This window comes from Rhinopithecus bieti, unplaced genomic scaffold, assembly GCF_001698545.2.
Source record: "Rhinopithecus bieti isolate Rb0 unplaced genomic scaffold, ASM169854v2 scaffold_15501, whole genome shotgun sequence".
NCBI lineage: Eukaryota > Metazoa > Chordata > Mammalia > Primates > Cercopithecidae > Rhinopithecus > Rhinopithecus bieti.
In genome coordinates, this window is record NW_016808317.1 from 920,544 (window position 1) to 946,102 (window position 25,559).

General features: G+C 38.3%; 1 protein-coding gene across 6 annotated transcripts in view; it reads left to right on the plus strand.

Moving 5' to 3' along the window:
• Positions 1-25,559, plus strand: part of PLAG1 (PLAG1 zinc finger) — a 51,755-nt gene that overhangs the window by 19,352 nt on the left and 6,844 nt on the right. Inside the window, exons 2-4 of one of the 6 annotated variants that reach the window (XM_017886444.1) lie at positions 13,931-14,035; positions 22,011-22,109; positions 24,912-25,270. In XM_017886444.1, coding sequence (XP_017741933.1) covers positions 25,029-25,270 — 242 coding nt within the window. In that variant the 5' untranslated portion in view covers positions 13,931-14,035; positions 22,011-22,109; positions 24,912-25,028. Of the gene's footprint in view, positions 1-13,930; positions 14,036-22,010; positions 22,110-24,616; positions 24,694-24,911; positions 25,271-25,559 lie in introns of those variants that run through there. The other 5 variants (XM_017886446.1, XM_017886447.1, XM_017886445.1 and 2 more) reach the window with 5 other exon arrangements.

Consider the following 25,559-nt stretch of genomic DNA (forward strand, 5'->3'; position numbering starts at 1 on the left):
AAAAAAAAAAAAAAAAAAAAAAAAAAAACACACATATTAAATTAAGTGCCATAAGCAATCATGATAACGTTGCTACCAATATAGTAAATATAGCTACTTATCATAGCTATAGTATTATGGTGTAGAATTAGCATTCCCATCATTTTAAAAAATGCATGAAATACTAACAGATATTTCCTTCTGGAATGTTCTTTAAAACTATGTAATACTTTAAAAAATGGAATTGGGATCTTTGTTTTGTATCTTACTTTTTAAAAACCTATTATTGTATAAAGATTGTTTCCCGCGTACTTATATTTGCTTCTGTGTATTCCTCAAAAGCTAGACCACTTGAAAATGAATGACCACAGTTTATTTAGCCTTCCCTAGTTGCTGGCGAGTAGGTAGTTTCCAGTCCAGTCTTTAAATAATGCAGTAATGAATGACCTCATGCATGAATCTTTATGGATATCTCAGGTTATTTCTTAAGTTAAATGCTTAGGTGTAAAATGAGTGGGCAAAAAGTTAAGTGCCCACTTTTCATTGGCTTGGCAATTGCATAGCAAGTTTGACCTCCAGGAAAGACTTCTAGTTGCTGTCGCTGGTAGTACACAGGAGTGCCCATTTCCTTCACTTTCCCTACCATGGGCCACAGCCACTTAGAGCAACCTTCCCTCTCTCTACACTTGTTGATTTCTTTTGTTTTAATTTGTCCTTTGTGTTTTCTGTTCTTAGCAGTCACCTACCTGCCGTCATTGCATTTCCCTTTGATACCTGGGGCTGCTTATCTTCCCTGTACCAAAAATCCCAGTTAACCCCAACTTGTTATGGTTTTGCCTACAAGATTGGCACTGAGTGAGGGTGCATAGTACATGCCTCAATATGAAGTGCTTGATATGTGTAGATTTGTAGTATCTCCTTTGGCTGTTCAGAACCTGTGTTCCTCTGTGTTCCTCCTTTCTAGGTTTTTTTTTTTTTCCTGTGTTTTAGATCGTTGATGTTGCCAGATAAATGAAAGATCACCCTATGTTAATACCATAGGTTCTGTTAAGGTAGGGAGAAGAACACATCTGCCAAACTCTGAATTAATTGGAATTTGTAAAGCAGATAATTTAAGGGAATAATTATTCACATTACCCAATAAGTTGCCTTTTTAAAAAAAAAAAAGGATTGAAATTGGCACCTCTTGCCGGGCGCGGTGGCTCAAGCCTGTAATCCCAGCACTTTGGGAGGCTGAGACGGGCGGATCACGAGGTCAGGAGATCGAGACCATCCAGGCTAACACGGTGAAACCCCGTCTCTACTAAAAATACAAAAAAATAAAAACTAGCCGGGCAAGGTGGCGGGCCCCTGTAGTCCCAGCTGCTCCAGAGGCTGAGGCAGGAGAATGGCGTAAACCTGGGAGGCGGAGCTTGCAGTGAGCTGAGATCCTGCCACTGCACTCCAGCCCAGGCAACAGAGCGAGACTCTGTCTCAAAAAAAAAAAAAAAGAAAGAATTTGGCACCTCTTTTGGTACCGTTAGTTATTACGTATCTGAGCAATGTCAACTGAGAATCTAAAGTATTAGAACTCCAAAAGTCATCATCTAAGTGCTCTGAAATTACAGTGCATACTAAAAATACCTCACATTTGCATAATGCTTGTAAAGCTGCATCATTGTCTGGAACACCCCACCCCTGTGAATTTGAACCCTAAAGTGGCCCTTGCTGACCACAGGCTCGCGTCCTCTGCCGCCATATCCTTCCTTGCTCCTGCCGACTTTGTTTCTGCTACTACAGTTTATACTACAGTTAAAGAAAGGTAAAAAATCATGTCTAATGTTACACAGGTAAATACATGAGAAAGTACATACTCAGGTCTTGGTATCATTCATTCCTTTATGATCAATGCCAGTAAAGTGTTTTAAAGCAAAAGAAAACAAACAAGTCCAGCATTGGGAAAGGTGCCTATAGACAAATTTGGTATACACCTCCTTCTCTCTAGCTCAGGTCTCATGTGCTCTCTGCTGCCACCGCTGGCTCCTGCTAGTACTCTAGAATGTTCTGCTTCTCCACTGCTCTCTACTTCACCTTCCTGCTCCCAGCCCTGGGAGAATCCTCTCCTCTTGCCTTTTCCAGATGACTCAGGACAGTGACATTACTGGGTGATCCAGAAGCAGCGTGTGTAAAGCAGGCCTGCAATGATGGCATGAGTCCAGGGCCTGTGGTCGTTTGGCCCTCCTCAGTCACTCTCCAGCCCTGTCATGGGAACATCCCCCCATTCCCTTTAAATTCCGTAGTGCCGGGCTCTCACGTTCCTCCAGCATGTCAAGCCACATTTCCCATGCCTGCCCTTGCACGTGCCATTTCCTCTGATGGCATGTTCTTACCCCTTTAGTTCACTGAACCAATACCTACTCATCCTTGAAAACTGCTCATGTGTCACCTACTCTGTGAAGCAAAATTAATTACTGTCTGTGTCCTCCCCCTGTGCCTTGATGGTGTTTGGTTTAGCATCTGCACACATCCTGCCCTCCTCTATCTGTTCTTGTGCCCTAGGTCCCATCCCCTCTAATTCATTATCCTTTCTTTGCCTTTCCTTGTCCATCTGATCCTTCCTGTCAGCATTTAAACATGACAAATCTCTGCCATATTTTAAAAAATAAAACAGTGACAGCTCACACTCCTCTCTGTACCTTCCCCTTCAGCTGATAGCATTTCTCCAAAGAGGGATGTGGACTTAGTGCCCCAGGTTCCTCATGCAGCACTCATTCCTCCACACCAGGCTTCCATTCTAGTTCCCCAAAGTGTAATAGTTCTTTTCAAGATTACTAAAAACCTGCATGTCACCCAACCAGGAGGAAGTAGGGTTTAGTCCTTATCTTGGCTCTGCCTCCCTACAACATTCTCTTCCCTTTGCTTCTGTGACCCTAGAGCATCCTGGCTTTCCCTGCTACTCAGTGGCATACCTTTGACCTGTTTGCTGGCTTCCCCACTCTGTCCATTCTCCAGGTAGTCCCTCCTTTCCCCCCTCTCCATGCCCCTTTCCACACCTTGCGGTGCCATGGTCTCTGCCATATGCCATCTTCCCCCTAGTCCTTACCTTGCTCTTCAAAACCTTTACTGGTGTGCCACTCACTGTGTTTTGTGCTTTACATGCAGTATCATTTATTCCTCACAACAACTCTGTAGGGCTTCATTATCTCACTTTATAGCTGAGGAAACTGAAACTGAAGAAAGATAAGTCATTTACCCAAGGCCGTGAGCTAGTCCACTTGACTTGCAGTCACCAGGCAAGATTGCTTTCACACCACTGGCTGAGTAACTTGTCCCACAGCCCTTCCATCTCCAGTTACACTTGCTAAAGCAGCGGCTCTCAGCCTCCAGTAGACTCCAGCCTTGCCTTTCTGCAACCTCCCTTCCCACTGCTTTCCTTAAGACACCATCAGCTCCAGTCACAGGAGGAATAAGCGCTTCTACCCTGGTCTGTGCTTTTCTTCTCCCCTGACTGGGATGCACTCCCCACCTCTCCAGCCTCACCTGTGTAGGTCCACATCTCACCTCCCCCCAGTCTGGGTTCAGTTGGCTCTTTCTTCCCAAATTCCCGTCTCCAAAGCTTGGAAAGATCTTTTCTTTCTGTGAATTCCCACTCTACCTAATCTATACTTACCTTGTGGCATCTTCTACCTTCTGTTTTGTATTATCAATAATTATAAATTATGAGTATCCTTTTGGAATACCTCCCCTACTAGACCGCAAGCTCCTTGATGGTAGAACTGGTGACTGATTAATCTTTGTGTTCACCATGATACCTTGATAGCTAAATTAAATGATAAGGATTTATTTATCTGTAAGTTTGTTTTTATAGCCCTTTCCCAGAGCTCTGTGCAGATAGGGGGACTATACTGGTCTGTTGGGGAAGACGAACTTTCTGGACATGACCACAAGATGGCAACAGTGACTGCAGCGTCCTGGTGTCTGTAGAGGGTGGGCCAAGTCAGGAAAGAGAGCAATGTCTTCTTGATTGCAGGAGACTCAAGGGAAATCCAAGAGAATTTTCAAATTTAAAGCATTCTGTCAATTCCCAGTTATTCACAGAGGTGAGCAAATAGATTGGACAACTGTTTTCTTCCGTGGGTTCATTTGGCCAACAGCATGGAAAGCTCTTCCTGCCCTTCCTCCCATCTTCCTTTTATTCATTCAGCACATACTTGAGTGTCGCCTGTGTGCATCCACTGTTCTAGGTACTAGACATACAGAAATGGGCAGTAAAAGGCACGATCCTGTTCTGATGGAATTTACATTTTGTGGCCTTCACTGGGACCCAGTGGAAGATACTGGAGATAGAACCAAGAGTTTCCTTGCTGTTTTTTGTTACTTCTGGAGTCATCTTTCCCCCTTTCCCCCAGCATGGATCGATCCATAGCTTTATATTATCCACACACGTTTCATTTCAACAAGCAAAGGGACCACTGGTCAGCGAATCACAGTGACTAATTTTGTTTTAGCCATGATTATTGGTGACCTTCTCCCCTCTTCCCAGTTACCCAGTTAATCAAGAATCGACTGTGTTCTTCTTACAGTTAAAGATATGGAAGTTAAAGAAAGGTAAAAAATCATGTCTAATGTTACACAGGTAAATACATGAGAAAGTACATACTCAGGTCTTGGTATCATTCATTCCTTTATGATCAATGCCAGTAAAGTGTTTTAAAGCAAAAGAAAGCAAACAAGTCCAGCGTTGTGAAAGGTGCCTATAGACAAATTTGGCATACACCGTGTCAGTGCTAATGGTGAGTGATAAGGTTGACCTAATGTAAGTTTACTTAAAGTTGCATCTAGTGTTTAGAAACATTTCTTCTTCAAGGGGTAAACAAGAGTGTAAAAAGAATATACATGTAATAATTTAGAAGCATCAACTACCACACATTGCTTGTTTTAAGACCAAGAAGTTACTATCTGTTAGAGCAGCCTCCTTTGTGGTATGAATCTTAGTCGAGTATTCGTTTTTTTTCCAGTATCAGTTCCCTGTCCCCTCCCTCCATCTTCCCCGCATACCGAATGACTCTGAAAGATGGGATTCAGTTCCACACAACCTTTTACCAAACCTTCCCTTCATTTCAGGAGGACGAGAGAAGGGGATTAATTTGAAAGGCTATGTGAAAGAGGCATCCTGTGTTGTAGAACTCACAGTATGGAATCTTGGCTCCTATGTACTTCAGTCGAGTAGATTTTTTTATGACATGTAGCTATTTTCTCTGATTTTTAGCAATTATAATATTTTCATACGTGCATTATCATCTGTTACCAACCAAAGTTAAGCCATAAACAGGGGTCAGTCCATTGCTGAATAGTCAGTAATTACGTATTACCCAAGTTACTTTTCAATTGAACATGCAGAATGACTGCTGGCTTCCCGTGGATCAGTTTTATTTTAGCTGTGATTTGGGTTTATGTATGACCATGGCCACCATAAAATTTAAGGTACGCCCTGCCTATGCCACCGAGATGAGTCAAGATCAGATGTATGCTACTTCACCAAATAACACTTTTAATACGAATCTCATTTATATATGAGCCTTCTTCTCAGGAAGTATTCCCATTGTTTGTCCTTCAAAGATTCCATTGACTGTGATTCTGTGTAAGAGCCTGTGCCCAAAAAAACAAAAATAAAACAAACCTTATTTTTTAAATCCACATCAGGCCAGGGCAGCACTTACCTCTGAGTAACACTCTGAATATAATAACTTTGCATTTTGAGCCCTCAGAACTATGCTAGAGACTTTGCGTACCCTACTTTAATTCACACACTACTGCAAGGTAAGTATTTTTTCGCATCCTACAGAGGAAAATGCTGAAGAGAGACTAAATACATCATTGAAAGTAGTTACACAGATAGTGAAGGTCAGACAGGATTCAAGTGTAGTTCTGATTCTTGCCTTTGCCTCTCTGCTATTCCCCTGCACTGCTTTAGGCTCTGAATCAGGGCAAGGATTCATGTTTTGGGGCCCTCTCCAAGTCAGAGTTTTAAAGTAGCATTGCAAAGGTGATTTCCAGAACTATACTGCCTGAGATGATGGAAAGATCTTCTCTCTGTAACACATCTCTGTATCGCAGTAGGGAAGGAGACCAGGGGAATGGGGAAAAACTGAGGAGTGTGTCGTCATGCAGTGTAGGGGCCACCCCAGATCCTGGTGCTGAAGCTTCAAGAAAGAGGAGCCTGGGACTTTGCATTGATGGGTTTGAACCCCATTTTGTTAACTGTCAGCAAACGCTGCAAAGCCTTAAGTGAGTTTATAATTTAGGAAGGTCAGGCCAGGCACAGTGGCTTATGCCTGTAATCCCAACACTTTGGGAGGCTGAGGCCGATGGCTTACCTGAGGTCAGGAGTTCAAGACCAGCCTGATGAATATAGAGAAACCCCATCTCTACTAAAAATACAAAATTAACTAGGCGTGGTAGTGCATGCCTGTAATCCCAGCTACTCAGGAGGCTGAGGCAGGAGAATCGCTTGAATCTGGGAGGCGGAGGTTGCAATGAGCTCAGATGGCACCATTGCACTCCAGGCTGGGCAACAAGAGCAATACTCGGTCTCAAAAATAATGTAATAATAGTAATTTAGGAAGTTCACTTTTTTTTTTTTTTTTAATGCTAACCAGCTGGGCGCAGTGGCTCACACCTATAATCCTAACTTTAGGAGGCCAAGGCTGGTAGATCGCTTGAGGTCAAGAGTTCGAGACCAGCCTGGGTAACATGGCAAAACCCCGTCTCTACCAAAAATACAAAAAATTAGCTGGGCGTGGTGACATGCACCTGTGGTCCTACCTACTCAGGAGGCTGAGGTAGGAGGATCACTTGAGCCCAAGGTGTGGAGGTTGCAGTGAGCCAAGATTGCACCACTACACTCCAGCCTGGATGACAGAGTGAGATCCCATCTGAAAAATAAAAATAAAAATAAATAAAATAACCTAATTAGAAACTGAAAGGAGAATGGCCACTTAATTGTTTCGGAGAGCAACAAAGGCACATAAAGATTGGTTGCTTTCTGAAGAATCTAAAAATGGCATTGGGTATAGGAGTTGGGGAAGCAAGTTGTATAGGCATCTACACTTAAGATACTTTGTAAATTATACAAATAATTTTTAAGGTTTAAGCCCCTGGTGACATGACACATACATGGCTCCTTCACCCTTCTTGTCTCCTGCAGAGTTCCAGTCTGCCTCTCTTGCTCTTAGCCCCAAAAACAGTGAATCTCCTGAAGTTACCTAGACCCACAGTACAGTCTGTGACTCCCTCTACCTGGAGTACCTGCCCATGCCTGGCTGATACTTGTTCTTTTGTTATCTTGGCTTCTGTATTACTTCATCTGTTTTACTGAGTTAATCAAAGGCAGGCCTATCAATTAGCATGGCACTTATTTCTTTTAAAGCAACTGCTAATGAACATTTTTTTAAAAGTCTGTGCAGAGGCTGAATTGAAACACTTCAGTGGGTACTTCCTTTGGTATTTGATAAGTGGAACATATCCCAGAACTATTTATCATCCATGGGTCTCAGTTCCAGTTAGATGTATTCTTGGAGCCTTTAAATCATGTAGTGTGATACGCCAGCCCATAACGCAACAGGTGAACTGAACTGGCTTCCTCCAAGTTTGACAGCTGAGAATGTGGCTCTAAAACCTGCCTAGATATATATCCTTTTCTAGTAAGAACTGAATGCAACTCACATTTAAGCCAATATTCCTTTCCTCTTTTTTTCCTCCCTCTGAATGTGAAGGAGAGATTTTAGTCATTTTGAGTCATTGCCCTTAAAGGATTTTAGTTTATCAGTTTGCAGAAAGTTTTATTTTCATTACTTCTGTAAATTTATATGATAATGAGTTTCTCATCCTCATTTTGTTTTTTATAATATGAAAACTCTGCCATTTTGTTGTTTTTTAACAGTTTGGGGGGCTATAATTGATATTGTACAGAATGCCCATATGTAAAGTGTGCTTGCAGTTTTCACATATATATGCACACATCCCTGAAACCATCACCATTATCAACATGGTGAGCATATCCGTCATTCCTAAAAGTTTGCTCATGCCCTTTTGTGATGGATCCCTCCCTATCCTACCTCCTGTCCCCAGACAACCACTGATCTGCTTCCTGTCCCTATGGATAAGCTTGCATTTCCTAGACATTTGTATAGATGGAATCTTGCAGTATGTACTCTGTTTTGCCCAACTTCTTTCATTCAGCCTACTTATTTTGAGGTTCATCCATGTTACTGTATGTATCAATAGCTTATTCCTTTTTGCTGCTGATTAGTAGCCCATTATAGGAATATACTACAACTTGTTTTTTTGTTTTGTTTTGTTTTGGGGTTTTTTTGTTTTTGTTTGTTTTTTGAGACAGAATCTCACTCTGTCACCCAGACTGGAGTACAATGGCATGATCTCGGCTCACTGCAACCTCCGACTCCCGGGTTCAAGCCTCCCGGGTTCAAGCAATTCTCGTGCCTCAGCCTCCCGAGTAGCTGGGATTACAGGTACATGCCACTATACCCAGCTAATTTTTGTATTTTCAGTAGAGATGGGGTTTCACCATGTTGCCCAGGCTGGTCTTGAACTCCTGACCTCAAGTGATCCACTCACCTTGGCCTCCCAGAGTGCTGGGATTGCAGATATGAGCTACTGCGCCTAGCTAGCTAATTTTTGTATTTTCAGTAGAGATGGGTTTTCACCATGTTGCCCAGGCTGGTCTCGAACTCTGGACCTCAAGTGATCCACTCACCTTGGCCTCCCAGAGTGCTGGGATTACAGACGTGAGCTACCGTGCCCGGCTAAAACTTGATTTTATCCATTCACACAAGGATAGACCTTAGGATTGCATCTAGTTTTGACTATTATAAACAAAGCTACTATGAATATTCATGAAGAAGGCTTTGTGAAGGCTTATGTTTTCAGATCTCTTGGTAAATAGCTAGATGTGAAATGACTGTGTCATGTGGTAGACACGTGTTCAACTTTTAAATAAATTGCCAAACTGTTTTTTAAAACAATTGTACCATTTTTACCTTCCTGTCCATGGTAGATAGGAATTCTATTTGTTTCACGTTCTCAGCAGCACTTGATACTGTCCAGTGTTTTTAATTTTGGTCATTCTAATGGGTAGATAGCATTATCTCACTGTGGTATTAATTTGCATTTCCCTAATGATCTACAATCTTTTCTTGTGCTCCTTTACCATTCATATATTTTCATTGGTGAAATATCTGATCAGATCTTTTGCTCATTTGTTAATTGAGTTTTTTTATTGTTGAGTTTTGGAAGTTCTTTATATATTCTGGATACAAGTAATTTATGAAGTAAATGCTTTGCAGAGATGTTGTTCTAATCTTCCAGTGGCTTGTCCTTTTTATTCTCTTAACATTGTCTTTTGAGGGGAAGTTTTAAATTTTGATGAAATCTGATTTATCAGTGTGTTTATTTTATGGGTTGTGGTTTTGGTGTTGTGACCAAGGACTTTTTGACTAAATGAATGCCACAGAAATTTTTCTGTTTTCTTCCAGAAGTTTTATAGTTTTAGGCTTTACATTTAGGTTCATGATCCATTTAGAGTTAATTTTTCTATACGGTGTGAGATGTGATTCCAAGTTCATTTTCTTGATGTGTAGATATCAAACTTTTCCAGCAGCATTTGTTTAAAAAATATATTTTTGGTGAAATAATTTTTTCTGATTATAAAGACGTGTAAAGATTGTAAAGACATTGTAAAGATTATAAAGACATTTGTATAATGTAGAAAAGTGTAAAGCTTATGTCTTCCTAATCTTCTGTTTGTAATTTACCTAGGTACATTTAACAGTATTGGGAAAGGGAGAGCTAGTTTTAAGTGCATAGTTTTAAAAAATTGGTATCATAGTGTATATACTTACTGTGTGTCCTGCTTTTTACAATTTTAACATTATAACTTTCCCCACGTAACTTAGTATTCTTTAACTGCTCTTTCCCATGGGATTTAATATTCTGTAACTGCATGGTTTTTAATGGCTGCGTAGCTGTTCTATCACATGCATATCACACTTCACCCCTTTTATTTGACATTATCAATTTTTAATCTTAAAATACACTTTGAGCATCTTTAAACTTAAAATATTTTCATTTTTGCTTAAATTTTTGTAAATGAATTATCGGGTCAACATATATTAACTTTTAAATGGCTTTGATTACATAGTTGCACAATATATTCCAGAAAGGTTTCAACAGTTTACACTCCCATCAGCAATAACTAAGCAATTTAATCCTTTATTGCAAGTTTTGTTTGTTTGTTTTTGTAAAAACCTCAAGGATACCCTGGACACTCCTCTGCTTCTCTCAAAGGCAAATATTTTCTGCTAGCCAAGTGCCATTCTCCTTTCTCATTCTTCCCAGACATAGGACCCTTCTACTCAGCACTGGCCAAGGTGAGCAAACTCCATGCATTTCTTGCCTTTGCTACCAAAAAAATTAGCAGGATGAACATACCTCCCTCCTAAGTCTAGTTTGATAAAGAAGCCCCTTTTCTTATCCAGGGCAAAATCTTCTCCCTCTTCTCTAGATCCCATTCTACCCTGATTCTTCCAAGAATGCCCTACTTTCTTCCCTGTGTCTTTATCCCTAGCATGGAAGCATTCTCTTGTCTCTCCCTCTGGGATCTTGAGTTCCCCCTTAGCTACCCCCTATTTTGTTTTTCTCTTTAGATGCAAAACTCCTAGAAAGAAAACATCCTCTTGTTGGATGTCATTTCCTTGTCACCCAATGAGCTATCCTTACACATTCTCATTCTCCCTCCCCCAATTCTCTCACTCCTTCCTGCCCCACTTCTCTTGCTGTAGTTTGGCATCCTCATGCCTAAGTGGTGAACCTATGGGCCGGTTCTGTAGCTCTTAGCATTTTTATCTTTTTGTGGTTTCTGCCACACTTTCCTTCCTTCTCCTTAAAGTTCTATCTCTGCTCTTTCTCCCCTTAAATTACCTGATTTTGCCTCATAGAGGTGATCTTTAGGCTCCATCAGCAGTTAACCAGTAATTTGGCTTGGGTCTGTCTCTGTAAAAGTTGGCTGTACAACTATCATTGTCTTTCTTCCTCATATCTCTTTTTGTTAATACTATTGGGCACATAAGTAGACTTTCTTCTAGTAAATCTTATTTTTGCTGGTTTTCATGTCTGCTTTGGATAACTCCAACACATATCTTCTGTGTCTCATTCAAACAAGCACTTCCTTTCGTCCTTCTCCTGTCCTACCTCCCCAAAGCATTTGCTGTTCTCAGTGCTTTCGATCCATTTGGTGTTTTACAGTTGCCAAGCATCTCATAATGAGTACATGAGTGTGAACAGTCCAGCCCATTGGGCACTTTTCTCACCTGAATCTGTACAGCATGTATAAACTATGCTGCATGGTAGCCAGAAGGTCATCTTAGAATCTAATAATCTATGGTTCTAATCTCTGACTTCTTTTTTGCAGTCATGCCCACCCCTACAGCCACACACACACTTTTTTCCTTTGTCTTTCTTAATTGTACATTTTTTAAGGCAAAAATCACCAAATATCCATAGTACTGTTTTCCTTTTCTGATCTTCTGTGGTACTTTTTTATAGCATATAATATTGTTTTTAAATGTTGATTTGTCACTGTGATACCACCTTATGGCAGATTTTATTTAACATTTATACATCTTAACTTGACAAAAGGTATATATTCTTTTTTTACATACATACTTTAAGTTCTGGGATACATGTGCAGAACGTGCAGGTTTGTTACAATAGGTATACACATGCCATGGTGGTTTGCTGCACCTATCAACCCCTTATCAACCGTCACTACATTAGGATTTCTCCTAATGTCCTGTCCCTCCACTACCCCCCACCCCCCACCCCGACAGGCCCTGGTGTTGATGTTCCCCTCCTGTGTCTATGTGTTCTCATTGTTCAACTCCCACTTATGAGTGAAACATTGGTATTTTGTTTCTGTTCTTGTGGTAGTTTGCTGAGTATGTGGTTTCCCCCCCCCCCAAGCTTCATCATGCTCTGCAAAGGACATGAACTCATCCCTTTTTTATGGCAGCATAAGTATTCCCATGGTGTATTAAAAAAATTGTGCCGACAATTTCCTTTATCCATCCTATCACTGATGGGGGATTGGTTCCAAGTCTTTGCTATTGTGAACAATACCTCAATAAACATAACGTGTGCATGTGCCTTTATAGTAGCATGATTTATAATCCTTTGGGTATATACCCAGTAATGAGATTGCTGGGTCAAATGGTGTTTCTGATTCTAGATCCTTGAGAAATCGCCACACTGTCTTCCACAATGGTTGAACTAATGTACACTCCCACCAACAGTGTAAAAGCATTCCTATTTCACCACCTCCTCTCCAGCATCTGCTGTTTCCTGATTTTTTGATGATTGCCATTCTAACTGGTATGAGATGGTATCTCATTGTGGTTTTGATTTGCATTTCTCTAATGACCAGTGATGATGAGCTTTTTGTCATATGTTTGTTGGCCACATAAATGTCTTCTTTTGAGAAGTGACTGTTCATATCCTTTGCGCACTTTTTGATTGGGTTTTTTTTCTTGTAAATTTGTTTAAGTTCCTTGTAGTTCTGAATATTAGCCCTTTGTCAGATGGATAGATTGCAAAAACTTTCTCCTGTTCTATAGGTTGCCTGTTCAGTCTTTGACAACCTGACAAAAACAAGCAATGGGGAAAGGATTCCTTATTTAATAAATGGTGTTGGGAAAACTGGCTAGCCATATGCAGAAAACTGAAACTGGACCCTTCCTTACACCTTATGCAAAAATTAACTCAAGACGGATTTAAGACTTAAACGTAAGACCTAAAACCATAAAAACCCTAGAAGAAAACCTAGGCAATACCATTCAGAACACAGGCATGGGCAAAGACTTCATGACTAAAACACCAAAAGCAATGGCAACAAAAGCCATAATTGACAGATGGGATCTAATTAAACTAAAGAGCTTCTGCACGACAAAAGGTATATATTCTCCAGCCACAACTAACTTGTCTGCTCCTACAGAACAGGAATCATGTCTGTCTGTACCCATAGTAATTGAGATTGGTACCATACATAATAGGTGTTGGTAATGTTTATTCCATCAGTGTCAGATATTCGTCTTAGTAGAGTGGTAACCATGTATAATTGAGCCTTGACCCTCTGGTGTAGGGAAATGAAGCAGGTGATTTTCTGCATAGAACTTGTGGCTTCCTTTTCTCTCCTAGTTAATATCCCTAGAGATTGGTCTTCATAACCTGCACCAACAGACGGATGCTGAAGATAACCCAAAACATTGAATACTTCAGAATACATTTTGCATTTTCTTTGTATGTCATTGAGGATGGACATGACCTGGGAATTTAATTGAAAACAAGCAATAATCACAACATAAAGACTAATTCAAGAGCTCAGAAATTGTCCCTGGCTCCTTATTCTGCCTCTGCCTGAGGGCGCTCAGTGGCTTGCACCCTTCTCTGTGGACAGATGGCCTGGTCTCAGACTGAGGAAAGCACTCATAGGGCAAGATTTCTCCCATAGCAATTGTTAAGGACAAGATAGACACCACAAAAGGTTTTTCTGAAAACTGTGTTGCAGAGAAGATAATGGGTGTGTTTAGAACATAAATAAAGAAAATAAGCAGCAGTTTTGAGAAATGACAGTAAACGTGAAATAATTTATCAAAATAAAAATGTGAGGTAATCTAGATAACTGTGATCCAGGGGAAAATATATAAATCTAGGGATATTAATTTGTGTACTTTTCATTTTCCATGTACTATATGTTTTAACAGGATTTAAGATACATTTTTCAATAAAGTGCAAAGAATGTGAATAAATGATAATGAATTAAAAGCAGTTTAGTACATATGCCATTAACCAGATTGGCCTGACTTTTGGAATTTAAAACTAACTCTTCTTTTCTTTTTAGGTTGCCTCTTGGTGCTGCCTTGGCCGTATTTGGCACCCAGAATGCTTCATTCTGTGACGGTCTATTAATAAGGTTGCCTTGCTAGAGTTTGGAGCAGGGCCTCAGGTAGGTGGCTTTTATCATTATATGGCATGACTTTCAAAGTGATTAATTATTCCACTTCCTAAATACTATAAGATATAATATTAAAAGCTTTGAAAAGCATGCCACATAATAAGCATGCCACTTACGATCTTAGGGTCTATCAGTATGTACTGTGATCAGGACTTTAGTAATAATTATGGTTGAATGGGAGGCTTGAAATATTAGCAAGGAATAATCTTCCTCACTCTTTCCACAAAACACATAGCTGCTGTAAAAACTTAATTTGTTCCTGTTCCCCAGATAGCCCACAGATGTACTTCTAAGCTCTTCTTTCTCTAAATCTTGCTCAGCGATACACTATCCCATGTTGCCCTTATATCTTTTTTTTTTTTTTCTTTTTTCTTTTTGTCCTGGGAAGGATCCTGTTACCTATGGGCAGGTGGAGAGGGGGATTAGACTTGCTCACAGGGATGGGGCAGATGCTAGAATAAGGAACCCAATGCAACAAGAGCAATTTGCCAGCATTGTTGGGAAGAGGACACACACAAGCATCTAGATTTCCTAACCTGTAGGCGCAGCTCAGTGTCACAGAATCAAGGTGTAGCAATATTTGGAAATCCAGGCATACATGGATATGGTACCAGGTAAGTCTGTCAGTACGACCTTCAAGATAGGTTAGAGGGTGAGAGGCCAGGACCCCCAGCCCTAGGATGGGGAGACTGGAAAAAAAGCCAATGGTGACTGTGCCAGGTACCAGGGGATGGGCTCCTAAACTCTTCACTGATGGCAGATGGGGGAAAGGAGGCCTTGGACAGGGTTTCATAAGATACATGAACAGAGCTTGACAATCAAATTAAAGGTACACGAATTAATCTGGCTAAAATTTTCTATAAGAACAACATTCTATGGGTTTAAGCATCAACGCCATTAGCATTAAATTTTGCTATCTGTATACTATAAATGATTTTAGCCTATCTGTATACTATAAAATCTTTCATGTTAGGGATTTGGATTTTTTGCTTTTTTCTTCTTACTATAGTTTTTAAACTGTTTTAATGAAGAGTGTTTTTAGTAGCTAGAAAAAGGCAAAAATGATTAGTTTTACTTAGCCAAACCACATTATGCAGGTTTTCTCCTTTTTTATTCTCCTGCTACTGTAATCAGTTGAAAATTTTCTCTGATTTTTAAACATGATCCTTACATTTTATTGTTTTCACATGAAGGATGTCCTTTTTAAAGATTTTAAATTTTACTTTGTTCCTTTTCCTTCCCATTAGAATTCACTCGCCTATTTCTAAATGATAAATCATGACAATACAGTTCCATGTGCTTAAGCAGCTATGAACAGGACATTTAAAGCAGAAGTGTTCTAAACGTCCAGGCTGGCTGAGTGCTACCCAGGTTGCTATCGTGCTTGGTGGCTCATGGGTAGCACAAGCCTGAGACTCCTGCTTTTGAGCGTCTGCACAAAGCAGGTGACACCTCTCCTGGGACACAGAAGCAGTATGGACTCCCATCGTGGCGGTGGTGCTTCCCTAAGTTGCTACCTCTCTCCAAAACAAACTAACCAGTTTATTCTTGGAGCTTGTCTTCTGAGCTTGCTTTATAACCAATTTAAAATTTCAGGAGACCTGAAACATATTTACCTGCCTAGGTTTGATTCCTGAAATTCCCTAAAGGGACCACAGTTCTATTCAGCAAATGCTCTACTACATTTAGTGGTGCCTGACCAGGTGCTAGGATATGAAGATGAATAAAGCATCCCTGCTGATGAATTTACTGTCACTGGGGGAAAGACATATCAGTCATTTCAAGAAGAGCCTTTCAGTCCATTTTAAGGGGGTAAAAGGCTTCAGAGAGGTAAGGTTTTCAAGGCTCATTCTGACAATAGATAGTCAAGGATATAGATAACAAATCTATTGCTTCCAGCCAAGAGAGTACATGCGCATCCTCTTAGAGCGGAGGCCCAGAGGAGAGAGCCCTACCCTTGACATTGATGCGTTTGCCTAGAAACGATCCTGTTTACCTTAACTATGTGGGAATAAATAGAAATGGTTGTTTCTAGAAGCTGATTTTATCCATGGACATCCACATGGGCATAACTTTAGGAGGATTAGATGGATGTATGTGCAGACTGAACCAGGCCCACAAATCCTGTTTTCTTACATTTTTTAGTGCTACTCAAGCATTAGCCATATACAACATTTATGCCATAGCACAAGCCTGTCTTTAAAGTACACTTACTTTTGAGATGGCTTAAAAATAATTCTCTGCTGGAGCTTTTATAGCTAAGTAAACTTTAATTTATAGCTAAGTAAAACTTTCTTTCCTTAGCACTTTTATAAAGTGTCGATGTCGCCTTTTTGTTTGAATTATAGACAGATTCAGTATGAGTGCTTGACAGTTCAGACATGAAATTGGATTATTCTGTATTTGCGATTTTTAAGCATTAGGCAATAAACATATACATGAATGGAAGCAGTTCTCCAGACATTTAGGCTCCTTTCATGTGAACATTTTTATAGTGGTGTCAACATTTTTTGTTTTACCCCCAGAAACTTAAGCAGTACTGGTAATGAAGATCAATACTTACCACAGTTTCGGATACATGCAGTTTTCAGATTGAATGACCTGTGGGCTACTACTTTGATAATCAGACCCAGATCACCATATTTTGGGACTGTTTTCATAGAAAAGAAAAAAAAACCACAAGAAATTCTGAAAAAGAGTACGATTAATAATCTTTACTTTCCATTCAGTATAATTGCCCTTCTTTGCTTTCTGAAGCATCATTGCCCCTTCCCTTTTGCACAATTTCTATTTTCATTTCCTCTTTGAAAGATACTAATTGCGCCCTGTGTGAAGAAAATGAAAATTCTCAGTGTTGTACCATTATATTTTTAAGTCTTTTTTATTTGATAAAAAATACACAATCATAGGGAAACAACCCCCACCCCACATACAGTTAAAATGAAGTGGTCATTTAGTCCATTTAGCTTATGGATCATTAGAAGGGAGCTTTCAGCTTGGTGTGGTGGCCATCCTGTAACCCAGCACTTTGGGAGCCAAGGCGGGTCCAATCACTTGAGGCACAGTTTGAGGACCAGTCTAACATAGCAAACCCCCTCTTACTAAAGATACAAAAAATTAGCCAGTATGATGTACACGCCTGTAATCCCAGCTGCCTGCAGAGCTGAGGCACGAGAATCGCTTTACACCTGGGAGTTGGAGGTTTCAGTGGAGCCAAGATGACCCAGGACTCCAGCCTGGTGACAGAGTGAGACCCTGTCTCCCAAAAAAAAAAAAAAAGGAGCTTTTCAAAAGAGAAAAACACTTTTTAACTTAACATGGCATTTTGCTCTATAAAATAAATAAACCAAGGAAAAATATGTCTGAATTGGGGGATATTTACTTGATACCCTCTTATTGGTTATCTATTCATCTTCTGGTCTCTAGAAAATGAGTGGCCTGAAAAGGAACGTCCCTACTTGTAGAGATAAGAGAACTGATATTGGGTGTTTCCTGATTCCACTTTGGAATTCATTGACTTTTCCTGTTGGTTCTTACACAAAAGTTATGCCATTTTCCCCTCACTTCTCAACTAGTTGTATGCTAAATATAAGACATTTCTAAACATCAGTAAGGCTAATTTTATGGTAAATTTCAAAAGATGAACTATATTTTAATGAATTGCTCAAAATGAGTTAAAATATAAAACAATAATTCAAAAGGGCATCCTTATTTTGATTAACTTTAGTTAACTATGACATCTAATTTAGGAAAGTAAATACTGAGTTTTCCACATTCCAGTTATAAAATGCATTTTTGAGGACCTGCTGTAACTCAGGCGAGTTAGGTACATGTCTTGGCTATGTCTCCTGCTTCTCAGTAGTTGCTCCAGCTCCTTTCTGTTCCCCTCTGTAGGGACCAGCAGCCCCAACTGAGGGTCTAGTTGTCCTTCCTGCCCCATACCAAGGACTAATGCAGGCATCAGGCATGTTTTCACTTTGGAAATTTTTATTAGGAATGGGAGCCAAATTGATGTTATCTACTTGTATTAGTTGATTTCTTGGTATTAAGGTTAGAGAATGCTTGTTTTCTGAGGCAAAATAAGTATTTTTAGATAACCTTTTATTACAATTGCTATTGTTTTAATCTAAGACTTTTCAAATAGCTGCTTAGTTTCAAAAAAAAAATACTGTTCTATTAGCTTATTCAATTTGTTGGACCAAATTTTGTTCATACTACATTATCTTTGACTTGAATATAGATATATACAGTTGTCCCTTGATATTCATGAGGGATTTAGTTTCAGGACTTCCCTGGGATACCAGAATTCACAGATGCTCAAGTCCCTGAAATAAAATGGCATAGTATTTGCATATAACTTATGCACATCCTCTCATGAACTCTTCACATCATCTCTAAATTACTTATAATACTTAACGCAATGTAAATACTATGTAAATAGTTGTTATACTGTACTGTGTAAGGAATAATGACCAAAAAAGTCTGTACATGTTCAATACAAATGCAGTTTTTAAAAAATATTTTCAATCCATGGTTGGCTGAGTCCATGGATGCAAAACCCACAAATACAGAGGGCCAACTGTAAATTCTGTCTTATGTCTATTACGATGACTAAGCAAGCCTGTAGGTCATTGTGGTGCTGGTAAGCACTTGGACCTGCTTTAATTTTTTTTCATTCATTCAACAGTTATTTTAACTGCCTTTTATGGGAAACAACAGTGAATAAAACTGGCACAACCTCTCTGCCCCTGTACTGTCTGCAGTTGACTTTTCATTCTTAGGTTTTTATAAGATAGTTTTCTTTCTGTTATTTTTCACTAATAAGTGATTTTACAGACCTATGGAAAGTGAATGCTATAAAATTTACGAATTATACAGAAACACCGAAGTTGTTTCTTAAAATGTTCTAAGTATACTGTTGCTCTTACTTCAAAACTGACTGCCTTCAGTTGTTATCTTAGTAATAGATTTCACATTATTCAAAACTCTCTTGTGTTTCATACATGTAAATTACAATATTAAAAACTGGTAAGTTTCCTTTTGCAACCTACTTTACTTACTCTATATGAAAAACCTCTTTTAAGGAAATTTTGAATTCTTCTGAATTACTTACTAAAGGCATCTTATAAGCATAAAGGAGAATAAAGCTTTGATGCTTGATGGTATTTGCCCTTAATTAGCAAAATCTGTGTTTGACTTTTAAATATGAAATAATTATTGATGCAGGTAAGTGAAAAAATTCACAGCTCTTAGCAAAATGATTATCAGAACTATGGAATTTAAAATATAGATGCAGTTTTAATACAGGCCTATTCTTTTGCTGGCATCTCATAGGAACTGATTTTAGTAGACCCTCTGCTGTATGACTCATTTTTGCCTGTTAGTTTTCTATATGAGTCACTGTTTTAGAATAATGTAAAACATCAGAAGATAAACCTGGGTGTGTGTGCACAAACACTCCATACTCTATTGTTTCTGTATGCAAAGTTGCCCTAGAAAAAAATGCTGCTTCTGGTACCAACAAAAACTAGAAGGGTACTCTGAACTGCTGTTCATCACAGAGTGATTTGAAATGGGTGTATGTATTTTCTACTTTGATTCACAGTTCGTCAGACCAAGGCAAAGAAGAATTTTCATCACTTGAAAAGCACAGTAACCAATCTATCTAACTTTTCAGTTAGGATTACATAAATACAAACTGTTCAATTTTTATTATATCAATCCAAAGAATAATTTCTAACCAGTCCTGCTTTCTTTTTTGGAGGGAAATATTTAGCAGAACTTTGAAATTATCTGGCAACTCATAAGAACTCAAAATAGGTTCAATTAGGGAAATTAAGAAATTCGAGATTATATTTTGGGATAAAATAAAGTAAAATGATTGGCTGTGTTATTTTAGACTGTAAAATATATAGCATGAGTAATTTCTAAACTATTGGAATATGTCACAATATACATAATTTCAAACTGTTGAAATACTTAGATGCTGAAGTTTTTTATTGTAAAATGCCATTGAACAATAAGCATAAATAAAGATTTTATGAATGTATTTGAGAATGCAATAAAATTTATATGGATTAGAGACTAAAGGAAAAAATACATAAACTTATTGTTTACTAGTTAACTTGGGTTTTCAATTTGTTTCTACCCAAATCGTTATCCACTCAGACAGATATATTAGCTATTACTTTACATTAACAGTTGTTTAAATTATTTAAAACTGACTTTATAAACTATCTTTTAAACTTTTTAAGTCTTAAATTTATTTCCTTTTGGATATTTGGCATATTTGGCAGCTCTAAAAGAGAAAACAGGCACTATCCCCTCTTTTGATCTTTTAAGTGTAGTGACAGGATTTATCCACTTGCAGATTGGTTTGCTAACCTGCCTTGTCATAGAAAACAGTAGAAAAAAAGTGAAGTTGTGGTTTTAGGGCATTCATCCCTTCTTTATCACAAATATGCTGTCAAGTTGTTCATCTTCTGTGGGCCTCTCACCTTAAAATGGCAATGATGGTAAACACATCCACCTCTCAGATTCATTGAATTCCAGGGAGATAATAGAGATGAAAACACTCCACACGTGTCAGGTATTTATATTCTTAAAATAACATAATGACACAAAATGGTCTTTCATATTCTTAATTACCCTACAAAAAACTCAGTATGTGCCCTGGGCAAGTAAGTATTTACAAAGTTAATGTTATTATTTTGTAATTTTGATGTGCAGAATTCCGTTCTTCCATTTATGCATGTCCTGTGCTTTACAAAAGAATGGAGCTTTTGCTTTAATGTTTAAAATATCTTTTATAGGTCTAAATTTTTGCTTTTCTTGTCTTTTAAACTATAAAAAACTGCTGCTTTCAGATATACCCTTGGCATTTTTATGATGATGCTTGAATGCCTTCTATTAAATACTTTATTTAGATATCATCAAATTCTTCAAGAATGAAAGTTTTATCACAGGGGACATTTTTAGATTTGTGTTAAGAATTTGAAAGTTATTTTTATTTAACCTGTCATTAACATGTCTGTTATTATATTTTAACTATTTGATTTAATGATCCCTTTATAATCATGATTTCTGAATGTTCATCTTATAATACTCTGAGTTTACTGATCTCTTATGCCTTGTGCTCTCTACAATAGATGATTCTAGATTATTCTGACTTTTGACCATTATTCTTTTCATGTTTACTTGTACGATCAAGAATTAACAGATTTTTTTCTGTGTGTGATCTCAGTCTACTAATGATCATACTACTGATAGACATTATAAGCTACTTTAAGAGTTTTCAACAATGACCTCTTAAATCAAATGATGCTCTCTTCCTAACACCCCCTTCTTCTGTAGCAAATCTATATTTAACTTCTCTTGCATGCTTTTGAAATCTAAAGAGTGCAGAGTTGTTGCTACATTTCAGCCATCCTTGCAGCATCCTGAAAAATAAATTGGCAGGTGTTGCAGATAGCAAAAGTGTAGCTCTGAGAAGCCCCAGTTGTGCTAGTGTGCACAGTATGGGCGTGAGTGCTTTCACCGGGAGCCTGTTGTTCTTTGGGTGGCTCCAGATACACCCTCCGAAAGGGGCCTAAGATTGTCACTTCCATAATATTAATAAACAATAAAATTTTGATCATTTGGTTTATAAACAGTAGGCCTAATATCCATTTCAGTAGGTAAGTCAGATTTTAGAAATAATAAATTTGGGAAAGAAGTGGGGAGTCATTCAGCATCACAAATTGCTATTTATCTAGGTAATACTTTTTATTTATGCATTTATTTGGTCATGTAAATGTGCTTAGACCTAATAAACATATGTAGTTGGTGAAAATTAATGCATGACTCATAAGCAGAGTATGGAATGTAAGCATGTGCCATGAAACTGCAGTTCTTTTATCCTGTATTTTCCATCATTTACACACCGGTTCCATTTAGAGGATAGTCCATTTTCACTTTTTTTTCATAGATTGGCCAAAATGGGAAGGATTGGATTCCACTCTCTTCCACGAAGAGTCAATGGGACTGGCTAAGATCAAAGTCTGAGGCTTTTTCCATCTGTAATCAGGTATGCATTGAACTGAAAATCACTGTAATTCTGTGCATGCATCTTTAAAGTATTTGACTGTTATGCATATTATGAATGTGGTCTTTTATTAGATTTTGAGCTCACAACCTTATCCTATAGTTTCAAATGCACCTATGATAATTAATTTGAGTTTTGTAATATACTAAAATAAAAAGGTGTTATCAGCCATGAAAAAATTTCAGCTGGTCTTAGAAAAGTGTAATATTTGAAATCAGTGCAATCTTCATTGCTCAGTATGTACATCCAAAGATAACAGAATTGATTTGTTACTACATATTCATTATCACCAATTTTAGTACAATCAATTGTTTGTATATTGCATATTGGTGCACTTCTAATAATTTTTTTAATAACTTAGAAGTTGTTTTTCTTAACTGGAATTCTCTGCCCGTTATGGTTAGATTTTATAAAACAATGGCAAATATGACCAGTCTTTGAAGTATTTTCAGATATTAGTTATATACAGGGATTCAGATACTTTGCATTCCATGTAGATTTTGCAGTTGTGAAATGATCAACTTGTTTCCCACGATGTTCTAAATAGGTGCATAAAAGTATCAGGTTAGGAAATCAAATAATGAAAATTAAAGTTTGTTTCCTGCCTTGGTAGAATGCTTTATGCCAGTTTATAGTGTCATTACTGGTCACAGCAGAATAGCTGTTTAGATATTTCCGAGGGAGGCAGAGGACCTAGCTTTTGAATGAGAATATAACAGAAAAAGAGCAAGAAGTCCTTGAGATCCAGAAAATCTAAAACAAAAAGAACGTATGTTACCATTGGTAATGTCAGTTGCATTGTGTTAATGTCACTTTTAAACAGCAAGGCAGATTTTTAGACCATTTGAGTAGCACAAAGGCCTTGCCTTTATCTAGCCAATAAAGAAAGACACTTGAAGCAAGTACTGATGAACTTACCCATATGCCTTACCATTTTAATCAAGCAAGTGGATAACTGCTGTATTTTGCCTGTTTAGAAACAGCCTTTACATTAAAATACAGTAAGACCTATTGTAACATACAGTTAATTTTACAAAAATGTAGATAGTTAGAGCTCCTGTGAAAGTATAACTGGAATCCGTGAAAGTCAGTCTAATAGTAGCTTGGTAGTAGCTTGGGACAGCAAGTGTCAGTGTCAGTCTGGTGTCAAAACAAGGTGATATAAGGAAGTTGGTTTTCTTTTTTTAAACATGTAGCAGGGTGAAAAAATCAATTGATTAGTAGTTAATAACAGTCATTTAGTCATATTCAAGTTTTCAATTTAAAAATCAGATATTTTTAAAAGAGGTTGCAGGTATTATTTCTGTGGTCTCTTAAAAGTACATCACAGGCCAGGTGTGGTGGCTCACGCCTATAATCCCAGCATGTTGGGAGGCTGAGACTGGAGGACTGCTTGAGCCGTGGAGTTCAAGACGAGCCTGGGCAACACAGTGAGACCCTGTGTCTACAAAAAATAAAAAATAATTAGCCAGGCATAATGGCACGTACCTGTAGTCCCAGCTACTCAGGAGGCTGAGGCACTTGAAGATAGCTTGAGCCCGGGAAAGTCAAAGCTGCATTGAGCCATGCTTGCCCCACTGCACTGTAGCCTGGGTGACAGAGTGAGACTCTGTCTTAAAAGAAAAAAAGTACATCACTCAATTAGCCTTTACAAACGTTCAAGAATTGGATCTTTGAAGAGTTGGTTTTCTTACCCTAGAAACAGAGTCAATAATATTTACTATGTTTTGTCGATGAATTTTAAAGGTTTTAATTGATTTTAAATTTTTTTGTTTAAAAGATATACTCCTTGCTGTACAATATGTACATTTCATTCTTTTTTGCAGCACCAATAACAAATTGAAACTCTGACACACCTTTTTGCCAACCTTAAACACCTCTTTGATGATGTGTTGTGTGCCATGTCAGAAGTCCACACAGGTCTGCTGCACAGGGTGCAGGTGTGTCCAAAGGCCAATGCCCTCAGCTCTCGGGGATGCCTGCTGACTCATTTACCTACTAACCTCAGTGTGCCTAAAATTTTGTGATGTGAAAACGATGAGGAAAATTACGTTAACCATGTCTTTCTCCCAAAATGACAAAGAGCCATGCGCTTCACCTAATAAAACATCAAAAGGTTTTACTATTTGAAGAATTAGTATTTGTTGGGAAGATGAATCATTTCTACTCTTGACTCAGGAATCCCTCAGAGTATGATGACACTGGTATAATGCATCACTTTGGGTGGTGCATTCAACTCTTTCAGGCCTCTAGTGTCTCTGCGCTGCGTGAAGTACCTCTTCCACAGACTTGATGGTTCACAAGGTGCCTAAAAGAGTTTGCAGTTGCTTATCTCTGTTTTCCTATAATGCAGTCTGACTAGAGCTGACATGCACAAATCGAACCGATTTTTAGAGACTGAAATATTTGCTGAAACATTTTTAGTCAGATTTATGTTCTCTCATCCTTTGTAAAAATTGAAGCTTAATAATGCCACTTTTTAGAGTCATGTTTTGATGCTTCATGAGAGTTCCTGAAATCACTACTGCTATGCCTAAGTCAAACATGTGTCAAGTGGAATTTCAGGGTATGTATGAACTGTTCATTCTGAGCAATGCATTTCTATGTATTTTGACAAATATAAAGAAACCTATGGGGTTTCTAATGTAATGTAATGATATTACATTAGACCAGCTGAATCCATTTTATTGGTTTCTTTTTTAATTCAAAAGCATCACATAGCAAATAAATTTTTTAAAAATTGAGTTTAGTTACAAACTAGTTGTTTCTTATTTTTTTTTCCAGTCCCTTTTTGCTTTCTTTTACGACCACATGAAACTTGAGAAGCCACCTAAAGCTATATCATTTAGTGGAGTTGGGCAGTTCCCAAGTGTCCAACAAGAAGGCCTGGTTTAGGCTGCGATGGCCACTGTCATTCCTGGTGATTTGTCAGAAGTAAGAGATACCCAGAAAGTCCCTTCAGGGAAACGTAAGCGTGGTGAAACCAAACCAAGAAAAAACTTTCCTTGCCAACTGTGTGACAAGGCCTTTAACAGTGTTGAGAAATTAAAGGTTCACTCCTACTCTCACACAGGAGAGAGGCCCTACAAGTGCATACAACAAGACTGCACCAAGGCCTTTGTTTCTAAGTACAAATTACAAAGGTATTAAACTCTATTTGTCTTTCAGATTATATTTTCTCTTATGTTGGCTGTTTGAAGCCATTGTAAACGTATGTATTTGTATACACATTTTTCAGCTAATTTGCAGAGAGGAAAATGTTAAGTAGATTAGACATTGGTTAGTTTTTAGTATTCTAAATCACATACTTTTATGTGTTAGTGTCTTTGAACTTTTTAAAATAAAATGCTTAATGGGTAGAATTTCCATTTGTAGAAAGAAATTACAACAAGAAAAGGGTAAGGACGTTTACGTGAGTATATTCAGTCTTGC